Source organism: Pan troglodytes, chromosome 11 (genome assembly GCF_028858775.2).
Source record: "Pan troglodytes isolate AG18354 chromosome 11, NHGRI_mPanTro3-v2.0_pri, whole genome shotgun sequence".
NCBI classification, from domain to species: domain Eukaryota; kingdom Metazoa; phylum Chordata; class Mammalia; order Primates; family Hominidae; genus Pan; species Pan troglodytes.
The window spans coordinates 4,350,609-4,376,070 of record NC_072409.2 but is presented as its reverse complement, the minus strand read 5'-3'; the positions used below and the strand labels follow the sequence as shown (position 1 = coordinate 4,376,070).

General features: G+C 55.1%; 1 protein-coding gene across 4 annotated transcripts in view; it reads right to left on the bottom strand.

The window, feature by feature from the left end:
* Positions 1-1,689: 1,689 nt before the first annotated feature.
* The window catches only part of BRD3 (bromodomain containing 3), a 37,991-nt gene continuing 14,218 nt past the window's right edge, over positions 1,690-25,462 (bottom strand). Inside the window, exons 1-12 of one of the 4 annotated variants that reach the window (XM_016962034.4) lie at positions 25,003-25,445; positions 24,553-24,878; positions 23,595-23,732; positions 22,857-23,004; positions 21,669-21,883; positions 19,368-19,739; positions 16,583-16,711; positions 13,056-13,247; positions 11,327-11,562; positions 7,322-7,614; positions 5,991-6,119; positions 2,830-4,995 (exon numbers count right to left, since the gene is read on the bottom strand). In XM_016962034.4, the coding sequence (XP_016817523.1) occupies positions 4,880-4,995; positions 5,991-6,119; positions 7,322-7,614; positions 11,327-11,562; positions 13,056-13,247; positions 16,583-16,711; positions 19,368-19,739; positions 21,669-21,883; positions 22,857-23,004; positions 23,595-23,732; positions 24,553-24,765 (2,181 nt within the window). In that variant the 5' untranslated portion in view covers positions 24,766-24,878; positions 25,003-25,445 and the 3' untranslated portion in view covers positions 2,830-4,879. Of the gene's footprint in view, positions 4,996-5,990; positions 6,120-7,321; positions 7,615-11,326; positions 11,563-13,055; positions 13,248-16,582; positions 16,712-19,367; positions 19,740-21,668; positions 21,884-22,856; positions 23,005-23,594; positions 23,733-24,552; positions 24,879-25,002; positions 25,446-25,462 lie in introns of those variants that run through there. The other 3 variants (XM_054658487.2, XM_024345967.2, XM_024345968.3) reach the window with 3 other exon arrangements.

Here is a 25,462-nt window from a genome sequence, read left to right as displayed (position 1 = left end):
GACTCGCACCTCTCCCGTGAGCCCACAGACGGGCACAGTGACAGCATCCAGGTTGTCATCTGTGCAAACAGCATGTTCTGAATGTGCCTGTACTCTGTTCGTGCTTCTCTTTGCAGCTGTGCAAGTTCATTCGCAAACGTCCTAGAAGTGGAACTGCTGGGTCAAAGTGCATTCCCCAAATGTCCTGCCAGAGGCCTGGTCGGCAGCAGCCTCCTGCACAGCCCGAGTCCCTTCTGCGAGAGTCCGGGCTTGTTTGCAGCCTGCAGCTGGGAGATTTGAAGTCAGACTTCCAGGATTGCCGCATGGAGCTGCAGAGGGAGTGAGCATGGGGCTGGAGGACCTGCCCCGCCGGCTGACACTCCCGCAGCAAGGCGGGCCCGCCAAGGAAGCACTCCACATCCGCTAGGTAGGGTTTGTCTACATCTTTTTAGTTCTTCAGTTTAAGTCCTGCCTGGGAAGAAAGCAAACTCCAGAGGCAAATCTGGAATGCCTGTGTGCCACCTTCTCACCGCACCACAGACTCCCGAGGACGGGTTGTGGCGGGGTTGGCCCCAAGCATGGGAGGCAGCGCAGACATGCAGAATGGGGTCTGAGGTCACGTTGCAACGCTGGCAGGATGTGTGCTCAAGGGCCAGTCTCTGCAGGGGTCAGGGCGTGTGGGCCACGCACAAGGAGCTGGCACTAAGCCGCTTAGGCTGCAGGAAGACACCATCTGCCTGGGGCGGACAAGGCCCCATGTCCGTCCTCAAGGAGGCTGGTCTGGATGAGAAGGGTCACAGTCTGGCCAGGAGTGACACCGTGCCCCCTGACCCCATCTGGGGTCGGGCTGGACAGGTCCTCAGGCCTAGACGTGGGCCCAGCCAGAACCTTCTCCCCTGGCATGTCTCTTCCAGGCCTAGTTCCAGAGCTGTCATTCTTCGGTGAGCCACGCTGCACACCAGCCTCTGCAGTCTGGCAGTTAAACCTCACTATGAAAATCTGCTTTTGGGATTTTATTTGCATTTCCATTAGACTGAGCGCATCACAAGCCACTTCAGGATAGACTGAGGTGCAGAGGGAGGGGACAAGCGGCCAGGTCGACTAGAAGAGCACAGAACCTGGCTGTCTCAAAGAGGGCAGCTTGTTCCAGGGAACCAATGAACTGTCAGTAAAGGGGATTGTGGCTTCCTAGTGAGGCAAGAAATGATGCTCCCTTCATCCTGCCAGGGCTCAGGACAAGAGCTACTTAATGGTTTGGTTATTATTATTTTTTAAGAGCTGTTGTCCAGGCTGGAGTGCAGTGATGCAATCATGGCTTACTGCAGCCTCAAACTCCTGGCCTCAGGCCATCCTCCTGCCTCGGCGCCTCCCAAAGTGCTGTGATCACAGGCACGAGCCACTGCATCCTGCCTTTAAATGGTTTTTTGGGGCCCCTTTTGGATGCTCTGGGTGTTTTTGCCAAGAGTTACAGGATGTCAAGTGTGGGGAGCTCAGCACCCTTGCTGTGGACCAGTGAAGGCTGTTCCAGACCAGGTGCTTCCAGACATTTCCAGGCTCCAGGAGAGAGGCTGGGAGCCCCCACAAAAAGCACAGGAAAATGCAAAAAAAAAAAAAAAAAACAGTCTTTTTTTTTTTTTTTTTGCTTTTTATTATGAAAACAAAACAAATGCCCCAGGAGAAGGGTCCATGATTACCAGAAACATCAAAGAGTACTTTCTACCATTTTTATTCTGTTGTGTTGAGGCCAGCATTGCAATAAACAAGCTAAACTACTTACATTGGACTCATTTTCAGTAACTGACATTTACAGGAATATACTAGAAACGGCACTAAAAAGTTTAAGAAAAGTTACGGTAAACTTGCATGCACATCATACAGAAAAGTAACATTTTAAATATAAAAAAGAAAAACTTCCTGGAAGCATTATGCCAGTATTAAGGAACAGTGCTACTCTGGATGTGACAAATTCTGTATGTGGGTGTTACTCTTTCCCAAAAGACTGTCAGAGGCGTGAGTGCTGCAAAAGAACAACAACAAAAACAAACACACAAAAAAATGTGTCTTACAGTTTGTAAGCAAGATGACACCGCCCAACACAAAGAGGGGTCTGGAGTTCAGTTCACGCCCGAAGCCTGCCCCCTCGGCCTCCAGGGGTCATTCAGAGCGTTCTCAAATCCAATTCCGACACACGACTTGTCACTGCTCCTCTCCCCTTGAAAAAAGCATGTCAGAAGCTGCCCTACAGGTCTCAGCAGTGGGACAATCTAATTGAATCACCGCAGCCTTCTAATACAGAAGAAACGGACGTGACTGTCACCCTCAGCCCGCCAGCAAGGGCGCTGAGGAAGTCATTAATCCTTCGAAACTCTGAAAAGAAACCAGTGTTGAAGTCTGGACAGAAAGCCTTAAAAAAGTGACAGCACCAATGCAGCTGCTCAGTGTACCCGCCGTGGGCTGTCAGGGTCAGTGGCTTCTTTCTAGATGAAAGGAGCAGAGGCGAGCCGACGCCACCGTCACAGAGAACCAGCCGAGAAGGAAAGGCCCCACGATGCTCCTGCTGCGCTGACCCCACAGCCGGCCGCTCCCCCGACGGCTCACACAGGCAGCACCTCACCGCCCTGTGGCTGGAGGGGCATTGCAAGGAGCGCCCCCCAGCCCCAGGCACCCCCAGCTTAGGGTGTGCGTATCACCCAGCCCTGTGCTGGCGGCACGTTACCAACCAGCCTGCGTGAAGACCTGTCAACTGTCGTGTGTGAATTCCTTAAATTCGGTTTAAATAGTCCATTAAAGATCTGTTTAGAAAATACCTTTGAAAAACAAGGGTAACTTTAAAAAATGGAAACTTTCAAATCCATTTATATTTTTATTATAAACAAAACAATTAAAAGTTTAACAAACTGGCTGAAAACTCACCAAGTGTCAGACTCACCAGCAATTTAAAAAATGATAATTTACCAGCATCTCCTCATCAGAGTTCCCTCTCCAGTAAGGGTATACCTACATCTGTAAGGGTCAGTGGACTCTCAATCAATTTTATGGTTTTTTTAAAATCACCATGTATTAGGATACTAATGATAGTCCCTATATCCATCCAGAAATGCTGGCAGAAAGCACTGGCCACCATACAGGACAGACCACACCACAGCTCCCTACCCAGCGTCTGCCTGGAGGCTCCCCCACGCTGAGGTCCGGGAGAATGCCTGGTTTCAGTCATTTCCGGACTAACTGTGACAACGCGTGAGCAGGGAGCACCGTGCGAGTCTCCGGGAGGGAATCCTCCTGGGGCCCAGAGACTCCTCCACCCCTGGGGAGGGCAGACAGGCTCGGGAGGGCCTGGCCAGGCCACTGGAGGCTGGCAGGGAGCAGGCATGTCCACCCGCAAGCCTGGGAGGCTAACTCTGGCATTCCTGGCCGGAGCCGCCATGCTCATTGGTGGGCCAGTTTGGGACATCCCCGTACTCAAAGGCCATATGGCAGCCTCTGGGAAAACAAAACCAAAACATCACCTTCTATTAAACTCTGTATATTATTATTTTTTACAATAGAAAGTTAAAAATCAAGACTTAGATTTACTATACATTTTTTCTCTCAGATTACAAAGTTTATATTATATAACTGGGGTTCCCTAAATTGATTTCTTTTAAAACAGTCTTAAAGAGACCAGAAGTGAATACAAAAGAACTAAACAAAATAAAAAATTAGAATGTGCTGTAGCTGAAAGCTGTCTATACCTGTAAGCCTCCAAGTTTCATACAAAAAAAAAAAAAAAAAAAAACCACAAAGAAAAAAACCAAAAAACCCAACAAACCCAGGGGCGAGCGCGCGAACAGACGTGGGTGAGCACCGCGCGGTGGCAGGAGTTAGCACCTGGAGACGACAGGCCGCCGCCAGACAGGACCCGGGCCCGGCACACCACTGACAAGGCCTGCATCTCTGCGATTGTGTGAATGCATTTCTTCTGCGGTTTTTTCTTATTTTCTTTTTTTTAAAAACGACCAATGATGTTAATAAATAACTATTTATATACACATAAGCTCGGGAAGTGGTTCCCAAGGGCGGCGCAGCAGCAGCAGCAGGGGCAGCGCTAGCCAGGCGGGGACTCACAGCGGGCTGGACTTCCGTAGAAAATTGCCGAACCTTACAAAAAAAGTCTCCTTTTTTTTTTTTTAATCTTTTCTTCTTTTTTTTTTTTTAAAGTTGAGGTAAAAGCTTCAGTGTATGGAAACCTGCAGGCTGCATACACAGCCGCTCTGTTCCCTCCGAGGAGCTCCTGACATCACCACGAGCGGAGAACGCACATCCCACCCGACCACCCCCCAAGGGCTCCACGCTCCGGGCTGGGGCTGCGATGACCCTCCGCTTAGGCCCAGCCTGGTCTCCACAAGCAGGCACATCTGTCCTCAGCCCTCCAGAAAGAGGTGGCCGCGTCAGACACCAGGGTCAGAGCTCGGGGCCCAAATGACAAGGACAATGCGTGTTGACAAAGCTAACAGCTTTCAAATACAGTACCCATGTCCGAGACATTTCCTTGGAAAAAATTCTTTCTCGAGCTATCGACCAGGTTGGGCCTAAGCAAAGGGATTCCACTAGGTTCTTCGGTACGAATCTCACACGGTTTTCTGGGGTCATCGGGTTAGCATTTGAAGTTGTCATCTCCAAGTGACTGAATTCAGTGATGAAGAAGAGACTTTCTGCAGAGTTCACACCTTCTCATCAAGTCTAACGCACACACAAGATAGATCTCTGACCTATGAAAGCAAAAACTGGAAGATATCATAACACTGAATTAAGAAGCAGACCTGCACACCATGGAACAGAAGTAGTAATATGAACCACAGAGGGGTACGGCAGAGTCTCGGCGTGTGCGACATCCATCTGTCCTGTTCTGTCCGAAGCCAGTTCATTCTGAGTCACTGCTGTCGGAGCTGGACCCGCTGGAGCTGCTGCTCCCAGACTCGGAGGAGCTGCTGCTGCTGAGCCTGGACGGGCCCCCTGAGGGTGCTGAGCCGGGCTTCTCTGTGGAGACATGGGCAGGGAGATGCGCTCGCACACCCGCTTCTTGACCCACTTGGCGGCATGTCGTCCATGCCAGCGTGACACCATCACACTGTGTGCCACGATCCACCCACTTCCTGACCCAGTGGTTTAATAAGTATTTATTGAAATTAATCAGGTCAACAAGACTATCTGAATATACTTGAGACAGGAAAAAAATGAACGCAGACTACTAACAGGAAATGATGGATGCGAGAAAGGCTGCCCATCAAAAACATCCACCAGTCACATGGCCACCAGCAGTGACAGGAACACCAGCTGCTGGCGTTTCTGGAGCGCTTACTCTGCCTGGGGCGTCCAAAGAGTGACTACAGGAGACAGACCCCTTCAGCGGGCAGGGTCATGGGCCCTGTCTCGACACTGGGCAAACCATGTCGCAAGGCCATGGCCCCCAGCTAGAACATGCTCCAGTCCAGACAGGACCCTACTGTCCCCCCCGTATGTGTGTCCTGGAAGCCAGGAAAAGAGATGTGTGCTCTAACAGGGTCCAGAAAAAGGAGGCAAGGGCTCAAATGCTGGCTCCCCTGAGCAAAGGACCTGGCAAAGCGCAGGGCATGGGGCTGGGCCTCCCGCCTCTGCTACCTCGGCCTGCCGTGGAACTGATGCCACTGCCAGGGAACAGTCAGAAAGTTCACGGTGAGCCCAGCTCACTGGCTGGGCTGCCCGGTCCAGCCCCACAAGAGCCCTCTCCTGGGGGGTCCTCTGTCTGTGGTGCCCTGGAATGGGCTGTGTTCACACACACTTGACATGTGCACACCTCCCTGCAGGGTTGGGGTATGACCCCCAGTGACAGACAAGGAAATGGAGGTTTCAGGAGCTCAAGAGCTCATCTAAGAACACGGAGCTCATCAGGAGGTAAGCCACACTCAGACGTGGGTCTGCTCGATGCTCAAACCCCTACTGCTGACACCCCCCACCTCCCCAAAGATGGGTGGCACGGCGGTCGCCAGCGGTACCTTTCCGGGCGGGCTTCTTGCTGCTGCTCAGCTGCCCGCTGACATCCTGCAGACGCTTTTCCAGCTCCTTCTTCTTTTCCTGAGCTAGCTCCTCTTTCGACTTGGCTGCCTGTTTCTTCCCGCTTGCTGCTGTCGGGGAACAAATGGGCACTCAGACTGCAGAGCAGACCGATGGGGCAGGAGCCAGGGCTGCATCCAGGTGGCCAAGGCCCCAGCCCTGCACACTGGCATCCATGCCAGCTGCCCAGCTTTCATGAGTCTGGGAGCTGACAGATGCAAAGCTGTCACCAGGGCTTCGAGTGGCAGAAATGACTGGGATGAGACAGACCCACCACCACCCACATCTGCTGAGCCCTCAGGGTGTGCAAAGCCTGGATCCTAAGGTGGCAGAGGCCATTCCTATGGTGCAAACAGGTGCACGGACAGGATGTGGTTTGGCCAACGTCCCTCATGTGCAGGGCAGAGCCTCTAATTCATGGACCTGCCTCACCAGGGCCGCTGCTCTCCATCTGCCCGAGCAGGAGGCCCGGTCTCCACTGCCTGACACTCCTGAGTCGCTCCCTCCAAGTTGACCCGGTGACTTACCGTGGGTCAGACGCACCATGACCACACAGACATTCCATCCAGGAAAAGGAGCAAGTGAGGCCCATGCACACCCGAGAGGCCACATGCAAGTTCAAGTGAGCCCTGCACTCACTTGACAGCCTATGGGGGCTGCCACAAGGGCTGCCTCGGGTCTGCCCTCCCTCCTACTCTGCCAGACCTGCAGACCCCAGCAGTGACTCGTTCCTGCCACTGACTTCAGGGAAGCCTGGGCCGGTGCCCCAGGGTCCGTCCTGTGAAGCTTCTGGACTTGTGACCCCAGTCAAAGGGAGGGTGTCCTTGTTATAAGACAAGCTGGTCTGCCCTGCAAGGGACCATGAGAGGTCACCTGCAGCCAAGGCCCCAAATGGAGGGGAGCCTCAGGAAGGCATGCAGTGAGGACCCCAACTGGGCCCTGAATGAATGGGGTTTGGGGCCGGAGCCCAGCCCCAGAGTCGCGCATTCCCTGGACAACGTTAAGGCCAAGGCACGCAGTGCTGCCCATGTCCCCAAGAACAGGGAAAGAGGGCTCTGGCTGGGTGGGGCTCAGGCCTGGGTTCAGCCCCAAGCCCACTGGCCCTGGGTGAGCACAGATATCCTCAGGGCATCTGTGGTGGGACGAAGGAGCCAAGACAGCGTGGCAGCCCTGTGCCCACGCTCGCTGCACAGGGTCCGTGAGGAGTGACAGGAGGGGCAGGCCAAGGAGGGAAGAGGAACTTCAAGCACCACGCTCCACGCAGGCAACTTACAGAACGGTTTCCTTTGCTTTTTCTGTAAACAAGACTTGACATATCTCTCCAGTTCCCGCAAAGTGGTGGGTTTCAGAGTCTCAAAGTCAATTTCTATCTCGTCGGGGTTGGAGTCCCTGAGAGAGGGCTCCCGAGATTGGATGATGTGCACTACCCGGCCCAGCTTCTCCCCGGGCAGCCGGTTGATGTCCAGGCTAAGCTGGCGCTTTTCATCGTAGCTCATGGGCAGGCCCTCCTCCTCTTCCTCCGAGTCGTAGGAGGCAGATGCCTGCTTGCCGCCTTTCTTCAGCTGTCTGGGGCAGGAGACAGAGCAACGTGGTGTTGAGTCTCCGTCTACCTGCCGTGGGAGCCCACTGCACACACCCCTTCCTCCCAACAGCAGGCTGCTCTCTGGGACCAAGCTTTCTTCCCAAAGTGGTGCCCCAAGGCAGAAAATCCAAGGTTAGAAAAGTCGCTCCCAGCTGCGGGGTTTCCAGCCCTTGGCCAGGAAACAATTACAGAGGTTACTTCCTCTCTGCACCCCATAGGCGTCTCAAACTCCACAGGTCAAGAAATGATCTCTGTATTCAGGTAATCCAAAAGAAGGCAAAAAAGGGGGAACAAAGGAACAAAAAACACGGAGGAAAAAGAAAATAATAAAATGATAGACCAAAATCCAATTATATCAATAATTATGTGAAATATAAACGGTCTAGGGCCAGGCATGGTGGCTCACGCCTGTAATCCCAGCACTTTGGGAGGCCGAGGCGGGTGGATCACGAGGTCAGTAGATCGAGACCATCCTGGCTAACACGGTGAAACCTCGTCTCTACTACTAAAAATACAAAAAATTAGCCGGGCATGGTGGCGGGCACCTGTAGTCCCAGCTATGCGGGAGGCTGAGGCAGGAGAATCGCTTGAACCAGGGAGGTGGAGGCTGCAGTGAGCCAAGATCTTGTCCCTGCACTCCAGCCTGGGCGACAGATCGAGACTCTGCCTCAAAATAAAAAAAAAAGAAAAAGAAAAAAAGAAAGAAATATAAATGGTCTAAACACACCAACTAAAAGGAAGAGATGCTCAGGTTGGATTAAAAAACAAGACCCCACTTACATAGTGTCTACACAAATGCCACTTTAAATATAATGTTCTAAGTAGGTTAAAAGGAAAAAAGTGAGAAAAAAATATACCATGCGAACACTAGTCAAAAGAAAGCTGGTGTGGGCATATTAATCTCAGACAACTTCAGAAAAAGGAGTATGTTCAGGAAAAAAGGACAACGCAGGGCCAGGCGCGGTGGCTCACGCCTATAATCCCAGCACTTTGGGAGGCCAAGGTGGGTGGATCATCTGAGGTCAGGAGTTCGAGACTAGCCTGGCCAAATGGCAAAACCCTGTCTCTACTAAAAATACAAAAATGAGCCAGGCATGGTGGCGGGCACCTGTAATACCAGCTACTAGGGAGGCTGAGGCAGGAGAATCACTTGAACCCTGGAGGCGGAGGTTGCAGTGAGCCGAGATCGTGCCACTGCACTCCAGCCTAGGCAACACAGCCAGACTGCTTCTCAAAAAAATTTAAAAAATAAAAAATAAAAAAAAAGGTTTCAAGTCAGTAATCTAATCTTCTACCTTAAAAAGTAAAAAGAAGCCAAGTCTAAACTAAGCAAAGGAAACAGTAAAGATCAGAAATAAATAAAAGTAAAAATATTTTTTTAAAAACATCAATGAAATCTAATTATGTTTCTTTGAAAGATCAATAAAATTGGTATGTCTCTATCCAGATTCACCAAGAAAAAAAGACACAAATTACCAATATCAGGAATGAAAAAGACACATCACTACAGGCCCTACAGACAATAAAAGGATAATAGAGAAATACTAACCAATAGACTTATGTCCATAAGTTTGACAATCTGAGTGGAATGGATTAACGCCTTAGGCATAAACCTCTAAAACTCACTCAAGAAGAAACTGATAATCTAATAAGCCTATACCTATTAAAATAATTGAATTCATGATTAAAAACCTTCCAACAATCAAAACTCCAGGCCCAGATGGTTCTGCTAGTGAATCCTACCAAACATTTAAGTATTAATATCAATTCTATACATTTACTCCAGAAAACAAAAGAGGGGCAACACCTTTCAAATCTTTTTTTTCTTTTTTTCTCTGAGGCCAAGTCTTGCTCTGTCGCCTAGGCTGGAGTGCAGTGGTGTGATCTCGGCTCACTGCAACCTCTGCCTCCCGGGTTCAAGAGATTCTCCTGTCTCAGCCTCCTGAGTAGCTGGGATTACAGGCGCCCGTCACCAAGCTCGGCCAATTTTTTCTGTTCTTAGTAGAGAGAGGTTTCACCATGTTGGCCCACATTTCTGGGATTACAGGTGTGAGCCACTGCACCTGGCCTCAAATCACTTTTTAATTGCCTCTAATCACTCAAATATTATATCCCAACCAACACTTTTTTTTGTAAAGAGATTGAGACCACTATGGGCAACACAGTAGGATTCTAACTCCTGAGCTCAAGTGATCCTCCTGCCTTGCCCTCCCAAAGTGCTGGGATTACAGGTGGGAGCCACCACACCAGGCTGCAACTCATTTTTGAGGCCAGCATTATACTGACACTAAAAACAGACAAAGATAGTACAAGCTGGGTATCCCAAATCCAAAAATCCAAAATGCTCCAAAATCTGAAACTGTCTGAGTCTTAACGTGACGCTCAAAGGAAATGCTCACTGGAGATTTCAGATTTTCAGATTTGAGATGCTTCAGTTTTGAGATGCTTCAGATTTGAGATGCTCAATGGGGAGTATAATGCAAATATTCCAAAATCTGAAAAAATCCAAAATCAGAAGCACCTTTTATTTTGGAAACATCCTTATTTTAGATAAAGGATACTCAACCTGTATAAGAAAAATGGATTTCTGCATCTGCCTCCAAAAAGGAGAGAGGGAGGGAGGGAGAAAATAAGGGAAGGAAAGACCTATCGCGACCATTCCACTCGCTGTCTTCATTAATGGCTGACCCAGCTGTCTAACCCCAAACCCAGGACCCCCATGCTCCTCCCCTCCTCCCTCCAAGCACCAGGGCCTGGCCATGCCGCCTCCCAAAGTAGTCTATCTCCAGAGCCACACCAATTTCTTTTGCCTGCACAACCACCATAACCTCCAAAGGGGTATCCTTTCTTCCATTCCTGATTTCCACTAAGCTATTCTCCATAGTGGCGAGGATCTGATCATGTTGAGCTTAAATCCTAACTCTCCTTCATTTGCTTGAAAAGGAAGCGTGAACACCTCAAACAAAGCCGGCTGATCTCAGCAGCCTCAACTCACCTTTTTTCCCAACTTGTTCTTTTTCAGTGGTGCCAACTTTGCCCTCATTCCCAAAAGGAACACGTCCTACTGGCCTCTGTGGCTTTGTACCCGCTGTTCCCTGTTCTTGGAACTCCCTCCCTGGCCCTCTGCTGCCAAGCTTGCTCCCACACAGCTGTTGCCTCCCGCTTGGGAAGCCTCCCTTCCACCTGGCCAGGAGAGCTCCCATCCCGGGCCTGAGCTCCTTTCCTACTAGCTCACACTGCTTTGTGGCTCCTGCATGTCCCTAGCAGACGCTCCTCAGGGTGGTGCCCAGCCACAGCAGGGGCTCCCGAAGGAGGCTGAATGCAGCTGTGCACGATTCCACCATCCCTGCCCCCTGCCTATGGGCAAGTCCAAAACGGGGCGTTCAACTCCCCCTAGTCAAGATCCTTGGCCCAGACCAGAGAAACATCCCAAAAGCTTCATGACGTGGAGACCAGGCCGTGCCAGCGCTTCAATGCCCAGAATCCAGGCCAGCCCCGCAGACAACTGAGCAGCATCACCTGGGCCCCCGGACTTCCCAGCACAGGTCTCATCAGGCCCTCTGTCTCCCCGCCCCCATCACCCTGGTTTCCAGGTGGCCAAGGCACAAAGCCCCCAATCCCAGCACTGCTGCTACATGAGCCCCCATGGCGCGCTGAGCGCTGGGCTCTTGGAGCCCGAGCAGGTCTGGAGCCCACCTGCCGGCCGTGGTCGTGCTGTTGGCCTTCTTGGCAGGAGCCTTCTTCTGCTGAGCCTGCTTGGCAGGCAGAGCCACCTTGGCCTTCTTCTCTTCCTCGGCCTTCACTTTGTGCTTCTCCTTCTCCTTCTCCTTGTCCTTCTTCTTCTTCTCCTTCTCCTTCTTCTCCTTCTTCTTCTTTGGTTTGTTTACTGGGGCCTGAGACAGGGCGGCCAGCTGCTCGTGCACGGCCTTCAGCTGGAAAAGAGCGGGCGGCTGAGCAGGTGCTGGGCACGGCCCACACCACTGGGGCTGCGTGGCGCCCTGGGATTGGAGGGGGCTTGGGGCGATTTCGGAGCTGCCTCAGCTGGGTGAGGAGGTGAACCAGGAGCACTCGGGCCCTGCTCTGCCCCTCACTCCCGTGACCCCCAGTGAGTCATGAGCCCTCTCCGCCTCGGCTTCTTCGCCTGCAGTGGGGAAGAGCTGCCTGGCCACAGGCTCAGCACTGCGCGGGTGGCACAACAGGGACTCGCGGTGAGGGCAGCTAACTTTTTAAAAAAAATTTATTATACTTTAAGTTCGGGGATACATGTGCAGAACGTGCAGGTTTGTTACATAGGTATACACGTGCCACGGTGGTTTGCTGCACCCATCAACCTGTCATCTACATTAGGTGGGCAGCTAACATTTTTATTATTACCATTGTTCAGATAAGAAGGGACTCTCTAGAAGTTTAAATGCCCGCACAAAGGAGATTTTCATCAGTGATTTCTGGGAAGCCATTTGATAACACGCAGGACTCCGGGGTTAAAACAATCCACTGCCAGCAACCAGCATTAATCCAGGGCCGCCCTGCAGCTGGCAGTGTGCCAAGCGCCTCGCCCTCCCCACTGCAGCCACCCCCATGGGAGAGGCCCCTTGAGAGGCACTGCCCATGTGAGGCCACGGCCTGTCCCTGCCTCTGGGTGGTCTGTGCAAGGAAGACAGCGGGCGGGTGGAGGAGCTGCCACCTCACAGCCGTCTTCCCTGCTGTGTGTCCTTGCCACTTCAAAATCAAATGTCCAGCCCAACTCTGGGGACTGCAGGGCCATCGCTGTCCTTGCAGCCCTGATTCATGCTGTTCCCCTCCTGACTCGACAGCCCTGCTCTATTTTCTCCCAATCTGGGGTCCCAGAAATCATGCATCTGGCTGGCTGCCAGAGGTCTGGGGAAACAATTCACATCTTTCTCAATCTGACCTCAAGACAGCTCAGAGTGGGTGACATTTGTCCCATACTGCAAATGAGGAAAGCAGAGAAGGGGGAGGAAGCACAGCCTGGCAGCGGGACTGGGGCTGGGCAGCTACACGGCAGGGCCCTCAGGACCCTGGAGCCTGCACCCCACCCCACTGCAAGTGACTGCTTGGAGCCCAGGCACTACTGTGGCCTCTGCAAGTGCCTCACAGGCCTTTCTGGAGCAGAGCAAGGCACACATAACCACACATGACCCCTGAGCTCCCACCTGAGGCCCACCAGGTCTCCAGAAACATCCCAGCCACGTGTCCCCACAGCCACCCATGTGTGCTGTGGGTTAGGTTCGCACCACCCCAGACCTGGGGAGGGCACTCCGAGTGTCTTTACGAGGAAGCACTACCGCGGCTGCTGAGGGACACAGGGCAGAGGAGGGAACCATGCAAAGGGACGGACCTTGGGCTGCTGTGCCAGCAATCCCGCCTCAGCCCCTGAACCCCACCCAAGCATGCCAGTGCCCACCTGCTCCTGCAGCTCCGCCAGCCTGGTGGCCCGCTCCTCCTCCGAGTCCGAGCTGCCCGAGTCCGAAGAGCTCTCCTCACTGCTACGGCTGCTCTCAGCACCCTTGCTCACCATGGGGGCCGCGGGGGCAGGCAGCGCCGGTGCCTCCACGGGCTCATCTGGCATCTTGGCAAACCTCATCTCAAACACGTCCTGCGGCAGAACAGAGGCTGCCCTGAAGACATGGATGCCCATGGGGCTGCCCCTTGGTGTGGGCCCTCAGGGTTTCTGAGGTGCCCCTGGGGCAGCACCCACAGCTGTTACGAAGGTCGGGCTAGGAGGAGACAGGGTCCCACCTGCCTGGGGGGCTGTGGTTGCTTCCAGCTTGCCCACCCTCCCTCCCCAGGCAATTCCTGCGGACAGGCCTGGGAGGAGGGGACACAGGAGCTGGCCCACAGCTCCCTTCAGCAACTCCATGAGCCCTCTCTAGAAGATGCACGCATCCTTGTAGCCTCCTGGCCCAAAGCTCCCTGGGGCTGCCTCTGCTGTGAAACGGGAAACAGTGTCTTCCCTTGAGCTTGGACAGGGTCCTCCACAGCCACAGGAGTCCAAGAGTGTTGACCTCTTCCCATCTCTTCACCCCGGAACTGACTGCAGCATCACATCTCATGAACGGTGAACTCCAAAAGTTGGCCTAAAAGGCCAAAGTCTAGTCCTATCGATACTTTATTTACAAAAAAATATAAAAATTAGCCAGTCATGGCAGCACATGTCTGTGATCCTAGCTGCTCGGGAGGCTGTGATGGGTGGATTGCTTGAACCCAGGATTTCGGCAGTGAGCCGAAATCATGCCATTGCACTCCAGCCTGGGTGACAGAGTGAGACCCTGCCTCAAATATATATATATATATATATATATATACACACACACACACACACACACACACATATATACACACACACACACATACACATATACACACATATATACACATATATACACACATATATACACACACACATATATATACACACAAATATATACACACACACACACACACACACACACACATTTTTAAGTTTTACTTTTACTAATTTTCTTTTTCTCTCAAGACAGAGTCTTGCTCTTTTGCCCAGGCTGGAGTGCAATGGCATGATCTCAGCTCACTGCATCCTCCACATCCTGATTTCAAGTGATTCTCCTGCCTCAGCCTCCTGAGTAGCTGGGATCACAGGCATGCGCCACTACTCCCGGCTAACTTTTTGTATTTTTAGTAGAGCCGAAGTTTCACCATGTTGGCCAGGCTGTTCTTGAACTCCTGACCTCGTGATCTGCCTGCCTTGGCCTCCTAAAGTGCTGGGATTATAGATGTGAGCCACCACGCCCGGCCTACTTTATTTTTTGTAGGGACAGGGTCCTGCTCTGTTGCCCAGGCTGGTCTTGAACCCCTGAGCTCAAGTGATCCTCCCACCCTGGCCTCCAAAGTGCTGAGATTACAGGGGTAGGCCACCACACCCAGACTTCCTATCAAAATTGACTTTGGAAAGCCTTTGGACCAGGTCCTAGGCCCTCAGTCACCCCTCTCAGCAAACATCCCCCTCCCTGGGGCAGCCCAGGCTCACTGAAGACAGGGAGGCACAGTGATGTGGAAATGAGGGGAGATTTCTTTTTGCCAATCTCAGAAACCTGAATCCACACCGTCTGCTCACGTGACACGCCTCTACTGTTCAGGCTGGACCCAGCTCTGGAGAAGCCCACCCCAGGCTCTCATATCCCAGGCTCTCCTCTCAGGAGATGTCCCCAGAGGCAACCCAACCCACAGAGCAGCGGTCCAGGCCCCCGCTCGGCCGACAGCCTTGAAGGCCATGCAGGTCAGGTCGTTTTGCTGTTGGGCTCTAACCCCACAGCTCAACTGATAAAATTGCACAATTGCTAAATAGTGCTCAGTCATGGAAATCCATCAGCCTCAGGGTCTCCTCTGTTGCCCAGGCTGGAGTGCTGTGCAACCACAGCTCACTGCAGTCTCCAACGCCTGGGCTCAGGTGATCCTCCCATCTCGCTTTCCTGAATAGCTGGTACTACAGGGACACACCACCACACCTGGCTCGTTTTTAAAATCTGTTGTAGAGACAGCTCGTCTCAAACTCTTGGCCTCAAGTGATCCTCCCACCTCCGCCTCCCAAAGTGCTGGAATTACAGGAGTGAGCACCATGTCTATCCAACAGCACCTGTTTCAGGAGCAGAGGCAGAGCTGCCAGCTTCCCTGCTTGGTCTGCAAGCCTGGGTTTCCGTCCTCTATGCTCAGCTCCCTCGTTAAACTCAACTCAGTATTTACCAGGCTCCAGAGGACTGGGCTTTGCAAGGTCTTTTGGGTTCAAGACACAGTAAGCGAGGTCTCAGTATAAAACCAGCGTTCTGACGGCTTCCTCTGGATGTAATGGGACCTGCAGGACCACCCTGCCATCATCCCCCACAGGACCCAGTGCACAGAGAGGGTGGCAATGGCAGCAGTGCCTGGGAGAGGACCTTGGGCAGGCCCTGTGCGCGAGAGGGTGGGAAAGGCAGCAGGACCCACAGGGGGAACGAGTTTCTCTCTCTGCCCCTTTTATGGGTCCTGTGTCATCCACAATAATACCATGGGCTGCTCGGGGATTTCAAAACAGTCTATGCAAGGACTGAGAACATCTTAACACGACATTCTGGGTCCCGTAAAAAGGAAAAGCATGCTGGAAGAGAACACGTACCCATAATTCTCCCCTTTCCTCCAAAAATCAACTCCTTTGATTAAATAACATTTATAACAGTGGTGCTGTTATTTATAAAAGCAAACCACCTGCGATCACAATTAGAGAAGGTAAGAATAGATTGTGGCACATCCACCCACACCAAAATATGTGTGCGGGACCTGGACTTTGGCAGAAAAATGCACACGCAGGCAGGAGCACACACACGCACACACGTCCACACACACACACAAATATCTCTGTGAGGTTTGTGCATGTTCACAAAGTCCCTGCGCTGAGAGCTAGACCAAGACACTCCTGTTTTCCCTGAAGACATCTCACTGCTGCCTGCATTTTCTCCAATCCGCCTTTTACTTCTGTTGTCAGAAAAGCAAAATGCTACACAAGCCACTGTCACCTAATTCATCCACCGGCTGCACTGACAGGCTAGTGTCCAAGCCTCTCCTTGCCACAGAAGACTTGCTGGAAACTACAGTCAGGGAAGCCACAAGAGAAAGAGCATCTGCCGTCCCACCTGGTACACGCACCAGTCCCTGAAGGGAAAGATTCACTACTGCGACACCCCCACAGAGCCCCAGTGGTCCCACCAGCTCGCTGGCTGCCCTGCCCCAGTGGCAGCTCCTGGAACCCAGCTCAGAGCCTGGCAGGGACCTGGTTGGCACTCGGGAAAAACGTGTTGAGGGAATGAGGCTCTCTGAGGCCTTCCTCGGCTGGACATTCACCTGGGCGCTTACCCAACACTGAGGCCAGGATGCCCACGGCACTGAGCTGAGCAGCCCCACCCGTGCCCAGCCTCGGGTTACCTGGAGCTTCCGGGCCATGGCCACAACCTCGTGGTCTGGGGGATTGTATTTGTAGCAATTCGAGAACATCAGCCGGACATCAGCAGCAAAGCCCTGTGCGTCTGGGTACTCTCGGCCATCCATCTTCCTCTGCAACACACAGTGACAGGGGCCAGTGAGCGTGGGCCGTGGCGTCAGGACTCTCTGCCACACCCCACGAGATGAACTCTGGAGCCTCAGGAGCCACTGCCAGCTCCAGGGCAGTGCCTACTGGCCTGGCCAGCAGGACACCCCAGCTCTCCGGGACCTCGTACGAGGAAACCCAAAGTGAGGACATGAGAGGGTGACTTGATGGCTTGGCAGGGAGGGTCTGGGACTCGAGACAGATCTCCTGATTGGAAGAAAAATGCACTCAACAAGAAATCCCAGGTTCCCGTGGGCGTCCCTTGGCCCCTTCCTTGTCCAGAGCTTCCCTTCACACAAAGCGGGTAAATCTTCACACGCTGCCAGGCCGTCAGCAGCCCCAGGGGGCGTGAGGCTGCAGCAAAATCAGACTCCACCAACAACAGGGGGCCTGCTCAGTCTACACAAGGAAATGTCATTTTTTTCCCTCGAGGAAGCCAGTAGCTGTTAGCCAGCTTGTGTCTTACAGAAGCACCCTGGTATCCCAGGGGCCTAGCTGGACCTAAGGGACTCCACGCTGTGTCCAGTGGCAGCTCCTGAACCCCACAGGGGTGAAGGCAACGGGGGCGTGTCGGCTGACACCCACCCACGTTTACTCGGCCACACAGAGACCCTACAGCAAAACCCACCGCAGGTCCCACCTGGCTCTGGCAAGCAGAGAACTGAGGCCAAGGCCTGGGCAGACAGTGCCAGGCAGCAGGGGTAAGGAGGGGCACACAGTCAGTCCTCAGAGCTGGGAGGTGCAGGTGGCTCTGCCAGGGAGTGGCCAGAGGCAAGATCGTCGAGGGACGCTTCAAGGTGGCCACTGGGAACACACTAGTTGGGGCAAAAAGAGGTCACGCTGTGCCCGAGGGAGTGAGTTTCCCATCCTGGGATGGCTTCAAGGAGAGGCACCTTGTCGGGGACCTCGAGGGACGACACACGCAAGGGCAAGGCGAATCTACCCCGACCGCTCTGTGGGGTCCAGGCTGCATTTGTCCAGGTGCCAGTGAGATGGAGGGGCCGGGTCCTAACCCACAGAGGGCGCCCCCAACTCAGGGCCCGTACCCTATGCACTCAGACATGAGACCCATCCAGAAGGAAGGACTGGCAGAAAGAACCCGGGGGCACAGTGGGACCTGGAAGCCTCTGATGTTGGGGGAAAAGCTTGTTTTCCGTTTTAGCATGTGCCGGGACAAACCATCCCCAAAAGCTCCATCTGTATAATCTAGAGGTCCTGAGGCCTCTCTCCCTGATTCACTGCCCCTTTTCCGCAGCGTCCGGGCCACAGTCGCGGGCAGCAAGTGCTGCCACTGCACCTGGCTTCTCCCCATGCCAGGACAGACAGAGGTGGGAAGCTCCGAACAAAGCAGATCATGACTTTAAAGTGAATTGTTTTTCTAGAGCTTCTTTATTATGGTTTCAAGGGCAAATCAGACCCTTTGACCAAAATGGAATTAAGCTGAGCTTGAGTCCAGCCCAAACACTGGAACCCCCCATGATGTTCCAGAAATTCCTGTTAACTGTGCTATGGTAGAGACACACAAACCCCAGCCCTGGAGGCTGCAGCCGAGGCTCCTGGCAGCTTCTGGGCTGCGTGGCTCCGGCCCTCAGCTTCCCCACCCACAGCAGTGGAGCCAGGCGGCCCCGCTCGTCACTTTCACCTGACTGTGCACCGGGCTCTGGGGCCTGGGCCAGCCAGGTCTGTCCTGCCCGAGATCCAGTCAATCAAGGAAGAAAAGGGTTTCATCAGCAGATCCTGCCTCAGGTAGGCAGAATGACCGCGACTGGCTTCCCAGGATGAAAACAACTGCCCAACAGGGCTGCCAGCAGCTCTTCCCAGGGCCGCACGGCAGTTGGCGGAGGAGGCAGGCCACACCTCTGCCAACTGCCTGCACGTCCCCGGGAGCTGGCTTGGAGCTCTCCCAGAGGGAGGGCAGGTGCCAGCCAGGAGTCTGGAAAGGTGCTCAGGGAAGACCCAGTGGAGCTCACCCTGGCTTGGGGCGGTGCAGCTCAAATGCCGCACCCACCACCACCCCCCATAGGGACCAGACTCACTCTGACCTGCTGTGAGGCACACAAGAGCCCAGGCAGAGGCTGCCGCCTTGAGAAGACTGGCATGGGGGAGGCCAGGCTCTTGGTCTCAGCTCTGCCACCCACCCAGGTCCCGCTTCCGTCTCGTGAGGGGGTGGGGGCTTGGAGGCACTTAGGGGACAGAAGCCAGGCCATCCCCACTGGCCGCCTCACTCCTGTCTGCTGTGAGGCGCCTGTATCCAGGGCTTGAGGGAAGCAAAGTGCAGCTTTAAAACTCTGCCAACTGTGAGAGTGGCCCAGCTCTAGGGACCCTCTGACCTGATGATACAGAATGGGAGGTAGGAATGAAATCAATGAAATCACTAAACGGGTTCGATAGGAATAAACAACAACAGAGCCACAGACCCCGGGACCCACAGGCAGAGCACGCCTTCCTCACTGAGCCTTGCCAGCCACAGCCGGCGCTGCGGGGGCCAGCCCGGAGGGTGCGCTTCTCCGGCAAGCGAGACCCTGCTCCCCGAGAGCCCCCACTCAGCCGGCACAAGACATCAGCACCCACGGCAGAGCCGCAGGACATGGGCAGAGCAGGGCCTGCCGCGCGGCCACGTACTTTCACGGTGCTGAGGTCCATCGGGTGCTTGATGATGTCGTGGTAGTCGTGCAGCTCCAGGGCCTCGGCGTCCACTGGCTTGTAGAAGGGCCAGGCGTAGGCCGCGTGCTTCTTGGATAGCATCTCCCTGAGGATGCTGTCGCAGTAGCGCAGGTGCTCCGACAGCTTGCCCTTCTTGCCTGCGTGCTGGGGCACCTCGCCGTCCTCCAGGTCCTTCTTGGGAGGCTTGATGGGGCGGCCACCACTCTCCCGCCGGGCCACCACTTTGGCCTGCTTGGGGTCTGACAACGGCGGGGGCGACTCACTCCGGCTGGCAGTGATGGCCGACGTCGTGGGAGTGGTTGTGTCTGCTTTCCGCTTCACGCCCTTTTTCTGCGACAGTGAAATAACCAGTGAACCCCGGAAACCAGGGGCCCCGAAGACGCATGTCGCTGCAGCCGCGTTTCTGGGGCACTGTCTGCCTGCCTGGCGCTGGGCTAAGCGGCCACATGCACGGCCCCACAGGAGAGGACACCAAGGCTCAGGGGCCATGTCACTGGCCCAAGGTCACACAGCTGGCAGTGGTGAGGCTGGGACTCTCCCTCAGGATCAACTCTGAAACCCGCCCTCACCTGGGCGAGGGGAGACACCTCTCTCCCTTAGCCCCGAGGGCTCAGGGGTCCCGGGTGGGCTCGCACCTCACACCCCAAGCCGTGTGAGGTGCTGCATGCAATTCGCCAGACGCCTAACAAGCACCCAGGCCAGGACCCGGGGACCTCGGTGCTGCAGAGACCTGGGAGGAACTCCCTGCTTTTAGAGACCAGCAGGAAAGTTCCAGACAAGGGCCTGAGAGCGGGGGCTCCGCGGACAAACACAAGTTTTGCGGGACAAGAGGGAGGCAGGAGAGCATTCCGGACACAGGGCAAGGGGCAGCCCAACCAGGAGGCATGAAGCAGCCACAGCAGCTCTGGGAACAAGGGACCTCAGGGAGTGAGTGGGCAAGTCTGGACTCCATCCCAGCAGCAGTGGGAGCCACCGAAGGCTATTTCAAGCAAGGAGAGGAGGGAGATGACCCACAGAACCTTCTGTGGCTGTGTCCTGGGGACGGAGCCAGGCACCAGGCAGACGCGCATGTTTAACGTCCAGGCCTCGTGGGGGTGTGCAGGTCTCTCTGGGCAGCCTGCAAGGGCCTCAGCACCCAGCACCCATGGGCACCACCTCAGCGTTCCAGGGCCAGGGCTCAGTGTGCACCCTGAGACCAGCTCAGCCAGCTTCTAATCTTAGCCCAGCGGGAGAGGAGCCAGCGGGAGCCACGGCTCCCAGCCCACGGCACCTGCCATCTAAAGAGCCACCCACAGTCACTGCCCAGCCAAGCCGCTGCCCTCAGACTGGCAGGGGCCGGAGCCGGCTATCCACAAACACTTGACAGGCACCCACGGGCTGCCAAGCGCCAGGCGCGTGCCGCACAGGGCGGATAGGAGCAGGGACAGACTCGTCTGGCCGTGGCAAATGGGACATGCTCCAGAAACAGCCCCCGCTGGGGGAGGCGGCTTGGCCAGGGGCCACCCATAAGTGCAGGCAGTGAAGGCCATGGGGAGGGGAAGCAACGGAGGTGGCGTTTTACCTTGGGCGAGCCATTTAACCCCTCTGAGCGCCCGCTTCCTCATCTGTAAGATGGGGGAAATACTGTCTGCCCCAGAGGGTTGCTGTGAGGATCAAATCGAAGAAGATAATACACATAAGTGCCTGGCACGGGCCCTGCCCAAAGCAGGAGACTCACCAGGCCTCGCTAGCCCCAAATCTTGCAGGGAGCACCCACTCCCTGCCAAGACCAACAGGGCCCACTGTGAAAAGCTCCCAGCCAAGTGGGGAGCAGGACAGGCAGGTCCCCATGCTCCCATGTGGAGCCCACAGGCGGGGCCAGCTTGGGTGCTGGCACCTCACAACGCACCCAGGTAGGTACAGCTGGCACCACTCTCCTGAGTGTGAGCAGGGGAGGACCGGGACCCCTCCCACCCTGGCTTCTCTCCCACAACTTCCCCACCTTGACCAAGCCTTTGGCCAGGGCTTCTGGCCAGAGAAGCTGGGGTTCAAGTTCAGCCAGGCCCTCCCTTACCAGCTGTGTGACCTTCAGCTCCCCAGGCCTAGGTCTCCTCATCTGTGTCAGTAACAACGGCCTGAGCTCCCAGGGCGCAGAGAAAAACACTCCCAAGAGCCAGCACTCAGGGAAAGGTGGGGGCCCCCCGCCTGCTGCTCCTGCCCTGACCTCAGGAACCCTGGCTGGGCTCTGGTGCCCCACCCATCCGGACTCAGGGTGCTCACCTTGACGACAGGCGGTGTAGGAGGGACCACGGGGACGATGGGTGTGGCAGGAGGAGGTGGGGCGGCAGCTGGGGGGACTGGGACCGACGTGACGTTTGCAGTGATGGTTGGTACAGGGGTGGCAGCGATGACGGGCGTCTGGGAGACGGTGGGGGGCACGCTCTGAAAGGGGGTCGCTGGGGAGACAGAGGACACGGCCGCCACTTGCTGTGTACCTTCAAGACAAGGAAGGGATGTTCAACACACCAGGATCCACTAGTATTTCCAGAAGCTTCCAGTGCCACCCCTCCAGCCAAAACACGGGTACCAGCTCTGTGCTGCCAAGACCGCCGGCCAGAAGAACCCTCCATGCTGAGATGCCCCCCATCCTGCATCTTGGGGGCAGGGTTGGTCTGGCTCATCTTGGCTGAGGGCTCCCCGCATGAAGTGGAGGCCCCCCACCACAGACCATAGGAGGTGGAACGAGGAAGCCAAGGCAGTCCCATGGCCTGGCAGTCAAGGGCCACCCTGGAGTCATGGAAAGCTGGTACTGAACTCGGTTCCCTAAGTAACAAGCTGAGTGACCAACGATGTGGCCGTACTTAAGCCCCCAGCTTCTCCCATCTGCAACACGGGACGGCCCGTGGCACTGGCCATCCCGCTCAGTCAGCCTCTCCATCCAGACACGCCTGCATGCCGGGTTCCCAGGCCAGGTGGGATCCCGGGGCTCACGACACTAATCACCACCATGATCCCTGACAGCAAGACGCGGTCTTACTTGACCAGGGAGCCAGGCAGGTGATAGTGACTCTCAGGTCACAGAGAATCAAATGAGTGCTAAAGAGACAAAGCCCCAGGAGGGGCACAGGCCCCACGCATCATGGAAGAAGTGACCTCAGGGCTGGAGCTGGAAGGGGGAGCAGGATTTGGGAGGTGGAGAGCAGGGACAGGTGATCCTCCTAGACCATGAGCTCCTCCCCAGCGTGGGCTCAAAGGCAGCCAGCTATGGCGTTAATGTCTTCCGTATCCCCGGGCCAGCTGCCCCTCCAACATCACCCACAGGCCACACTCATCCAAGACCCGGCACCCACGAGCTCGTCACGACAGATGGGAAACAGCTCAGATGGCTAAAGGACTCGTGTCCCAGCCCATCCACCCATGGGCCTCTGCAGAGAGGCCCAGCCCCTCACCTGCCCCGGCTCCCTTTACCTGCGCTCTGGGCTCCCGCAGCCGGCTTCCGACCTTTGCCCTTTGGAGCAGGGGGTAATAATTCAACTTCCTCTTGGGGCATCTGGGCCACTTTTTGTAGAAAAATTTTCTCTAAAGCTTGGGCCATTAGCACTATGTCATCTGTGGGCTGAAGACACAGAGAGTCCAGGTCACATGTCAGGAAAGGAGCTGTGTGCTTGCAAAGGACATTATTAGTTGTAGCTCAAAAAAATATTTAAAATTTGTTAACAGATTTGGCAGCGCAGGAGAGAACAAAATGAATATATATATGTGTGTGTGTGTGTATATATATATATATGTTTTTGTTTTTGTTGTTTTTTGAGATGGAGTCTTGCTCTGTCACCCAGGCTGGAGTGCAGTGGCATGATCTTGGCTCACTGCAACCTCCACCTCCCGGGTTTAAGTGATTCTCCTGCCTTAGCCTTGCAAGTAGCTGGGATTACAGGTGCCTGCCACCACACCTGGCTAATTTTTCTGTATTTTTAGTAGAGACGGGGTTTCACCATGTTGCACAGGCTGGTCTTGAACTCCTGAGCTCAAGTGATCCGCCGACCTCGGCCTCCCAAAGTGCTGGGATTACAGGTGTGAGCCATGGCACCCAGCCAGGTGAAGCGCTTTGGGCCTGCCCAAGAGCTGCTGCAAAGCGCCCAGGCCCACTGCGTTGCACAGCGCCCCAATCCTTACTGCAAGCGGCATGCTAGGCCCGCATCTTCTTACCTTGTTATAAATGTAACAATTTGTAAACATGGTGTTGAAGTCCTGCATACATTCGCTTGCACTCCAATAATAATTATTTTCTAGTCTCTTCTTAATAGTCCCCATATCCATTGGGTTTTTTATTATTTTATGATAATCCTAGGAAAGAGATTTTCAGAGGCATTACCAGAAGATTCTACATAATTATTTTCACAATTCCCAAGTGGACACAGCCCGGCCTTCCCAAGTGGACTGAGGACTGGGGCTGGCCCAGAGGCACTTTCTGGTCTCTGAAGGCAGTGGGCTATGGTGACGTGGGTACTTGGCCAGCTCCAAACTCCTGCCCAACCTCTCTCCAGACCCCAAGCATGTGCAGAGAGGAGCCCACGGAGTTAGGGCAGACCCCAGAACAGGTCTACATACTGGAGATGGGGCCAAACCTTCCAGGGACCAAACCTGCAGGTGACCAGGGCCCAGCAGAGCCCAGAGCCCAGGCCACCAAGTGCCAGCTCAGGGATTCCTCTGCAATGCTCAGGGTTTGTCTATTTGGGCCCAGGTCAAAAATGAGCATGCAGATGAGGGCACCATCCCCTGGAAAGCAGGCCTCAACATACACTCGGCCTCTAACTCCAAGTGGGCTCACCAAGCTGGCAGATGGGCCATCCTGCAGGAGCCAGTGAGGCAGAAGAAGGCCCCAGTGAGCCTCGACTCCTAAGCCCCATCACCGTCCGCCCGCTTTCCTCCCGGACGCGCGTGGCTTCTCCCTGTTTCCTGCACCTGGGCAGCCGCCCTCCACTCTCCCACGCCCATGTGGCCCCTGTGCGCCTCTGTGCTGTGGACTTCCTGAGGCACAGGCTGTCCCCAGCTTCGCAGCAAATTCCCAAGGCCAGAGGCAGTCTTTCCAGGATGGGGGCAGCAGGAGGGGGACAGAGGACGGCAGCAGCAGAACGTGGCTCTTGGGGAGGCAGCAGCTACGCACCGGTAGGTTCAATTTGATTGCATCCACGGGCTGGTAGAAGGGCCAGGCGAACTGGTGTTTCCAGAGCGTCTTCACCACCACATTCTGCATGTACTGCAGCTGGTTGGTCTTGCGGCCGGGCTTGCTGGGGTTGGAGACCTCCGGGGGGGGTGGGTTCACAGGGCCCGGGGTCGCCGGGATCCCCGCGGGGGCGACTGTCGTGGTGGTGGACATCCTCTGGCAGCTCACTCACTTTCTGTCACAGCAGCGGCTTGGAGAGGCCCTGGCTGCTTCTACGCTCCCTGAGAAGGCGCGACGTCCCATTTCCGGGCCCAACCAGGCGACAGCTGCAGAGGAGGAAGCACAACAGAGAGGAAGGCCAGTCACCCCGGGGACCCCCACCTCTCCCAGCCTCGGCGGGCTCCTGAGGGCACCTGTCAGGCCCCAGCAGGGCCTGCTCCACTCACTCACCCCCATTGCCCAGCCACCCAGGTGAGAGGCTGTTGGGAAAGCTGCTCAGGCGAAGCGCCACCAGCTCAGAACGACTCTCCAACCACTGCTCTCAGGCACGGGAGGGAAGGCCTGGGCGGTGGAGGGAGCTCAGGCACATGCCACTTGCTCCCAGGTGGGGGCTTGGGGAACACACTGGGAGGCAGGTGTGCCAAGGGACTCAGCCACTGGCAGCCTTCTGCCCACCAACCACCCACTCGTGGGGTCGACTCGTTGCTACTGGGCTCTGACAGCTTGGCCACGACAATGTACTGAAGAGTGACCCATGCGTGGACAGCCACGGTGTGGGCCCAACACAGCCAGGGGAAGTGGGGCCGGCACAACACGGACGTTTGCAGACCCAAACACGGTGCGGGGAGGTGGTGCCCTTGAGTGAGGCCAAGCAGTGAGGTTCTACCGTAACCAGGAGAACGAGCCCAGG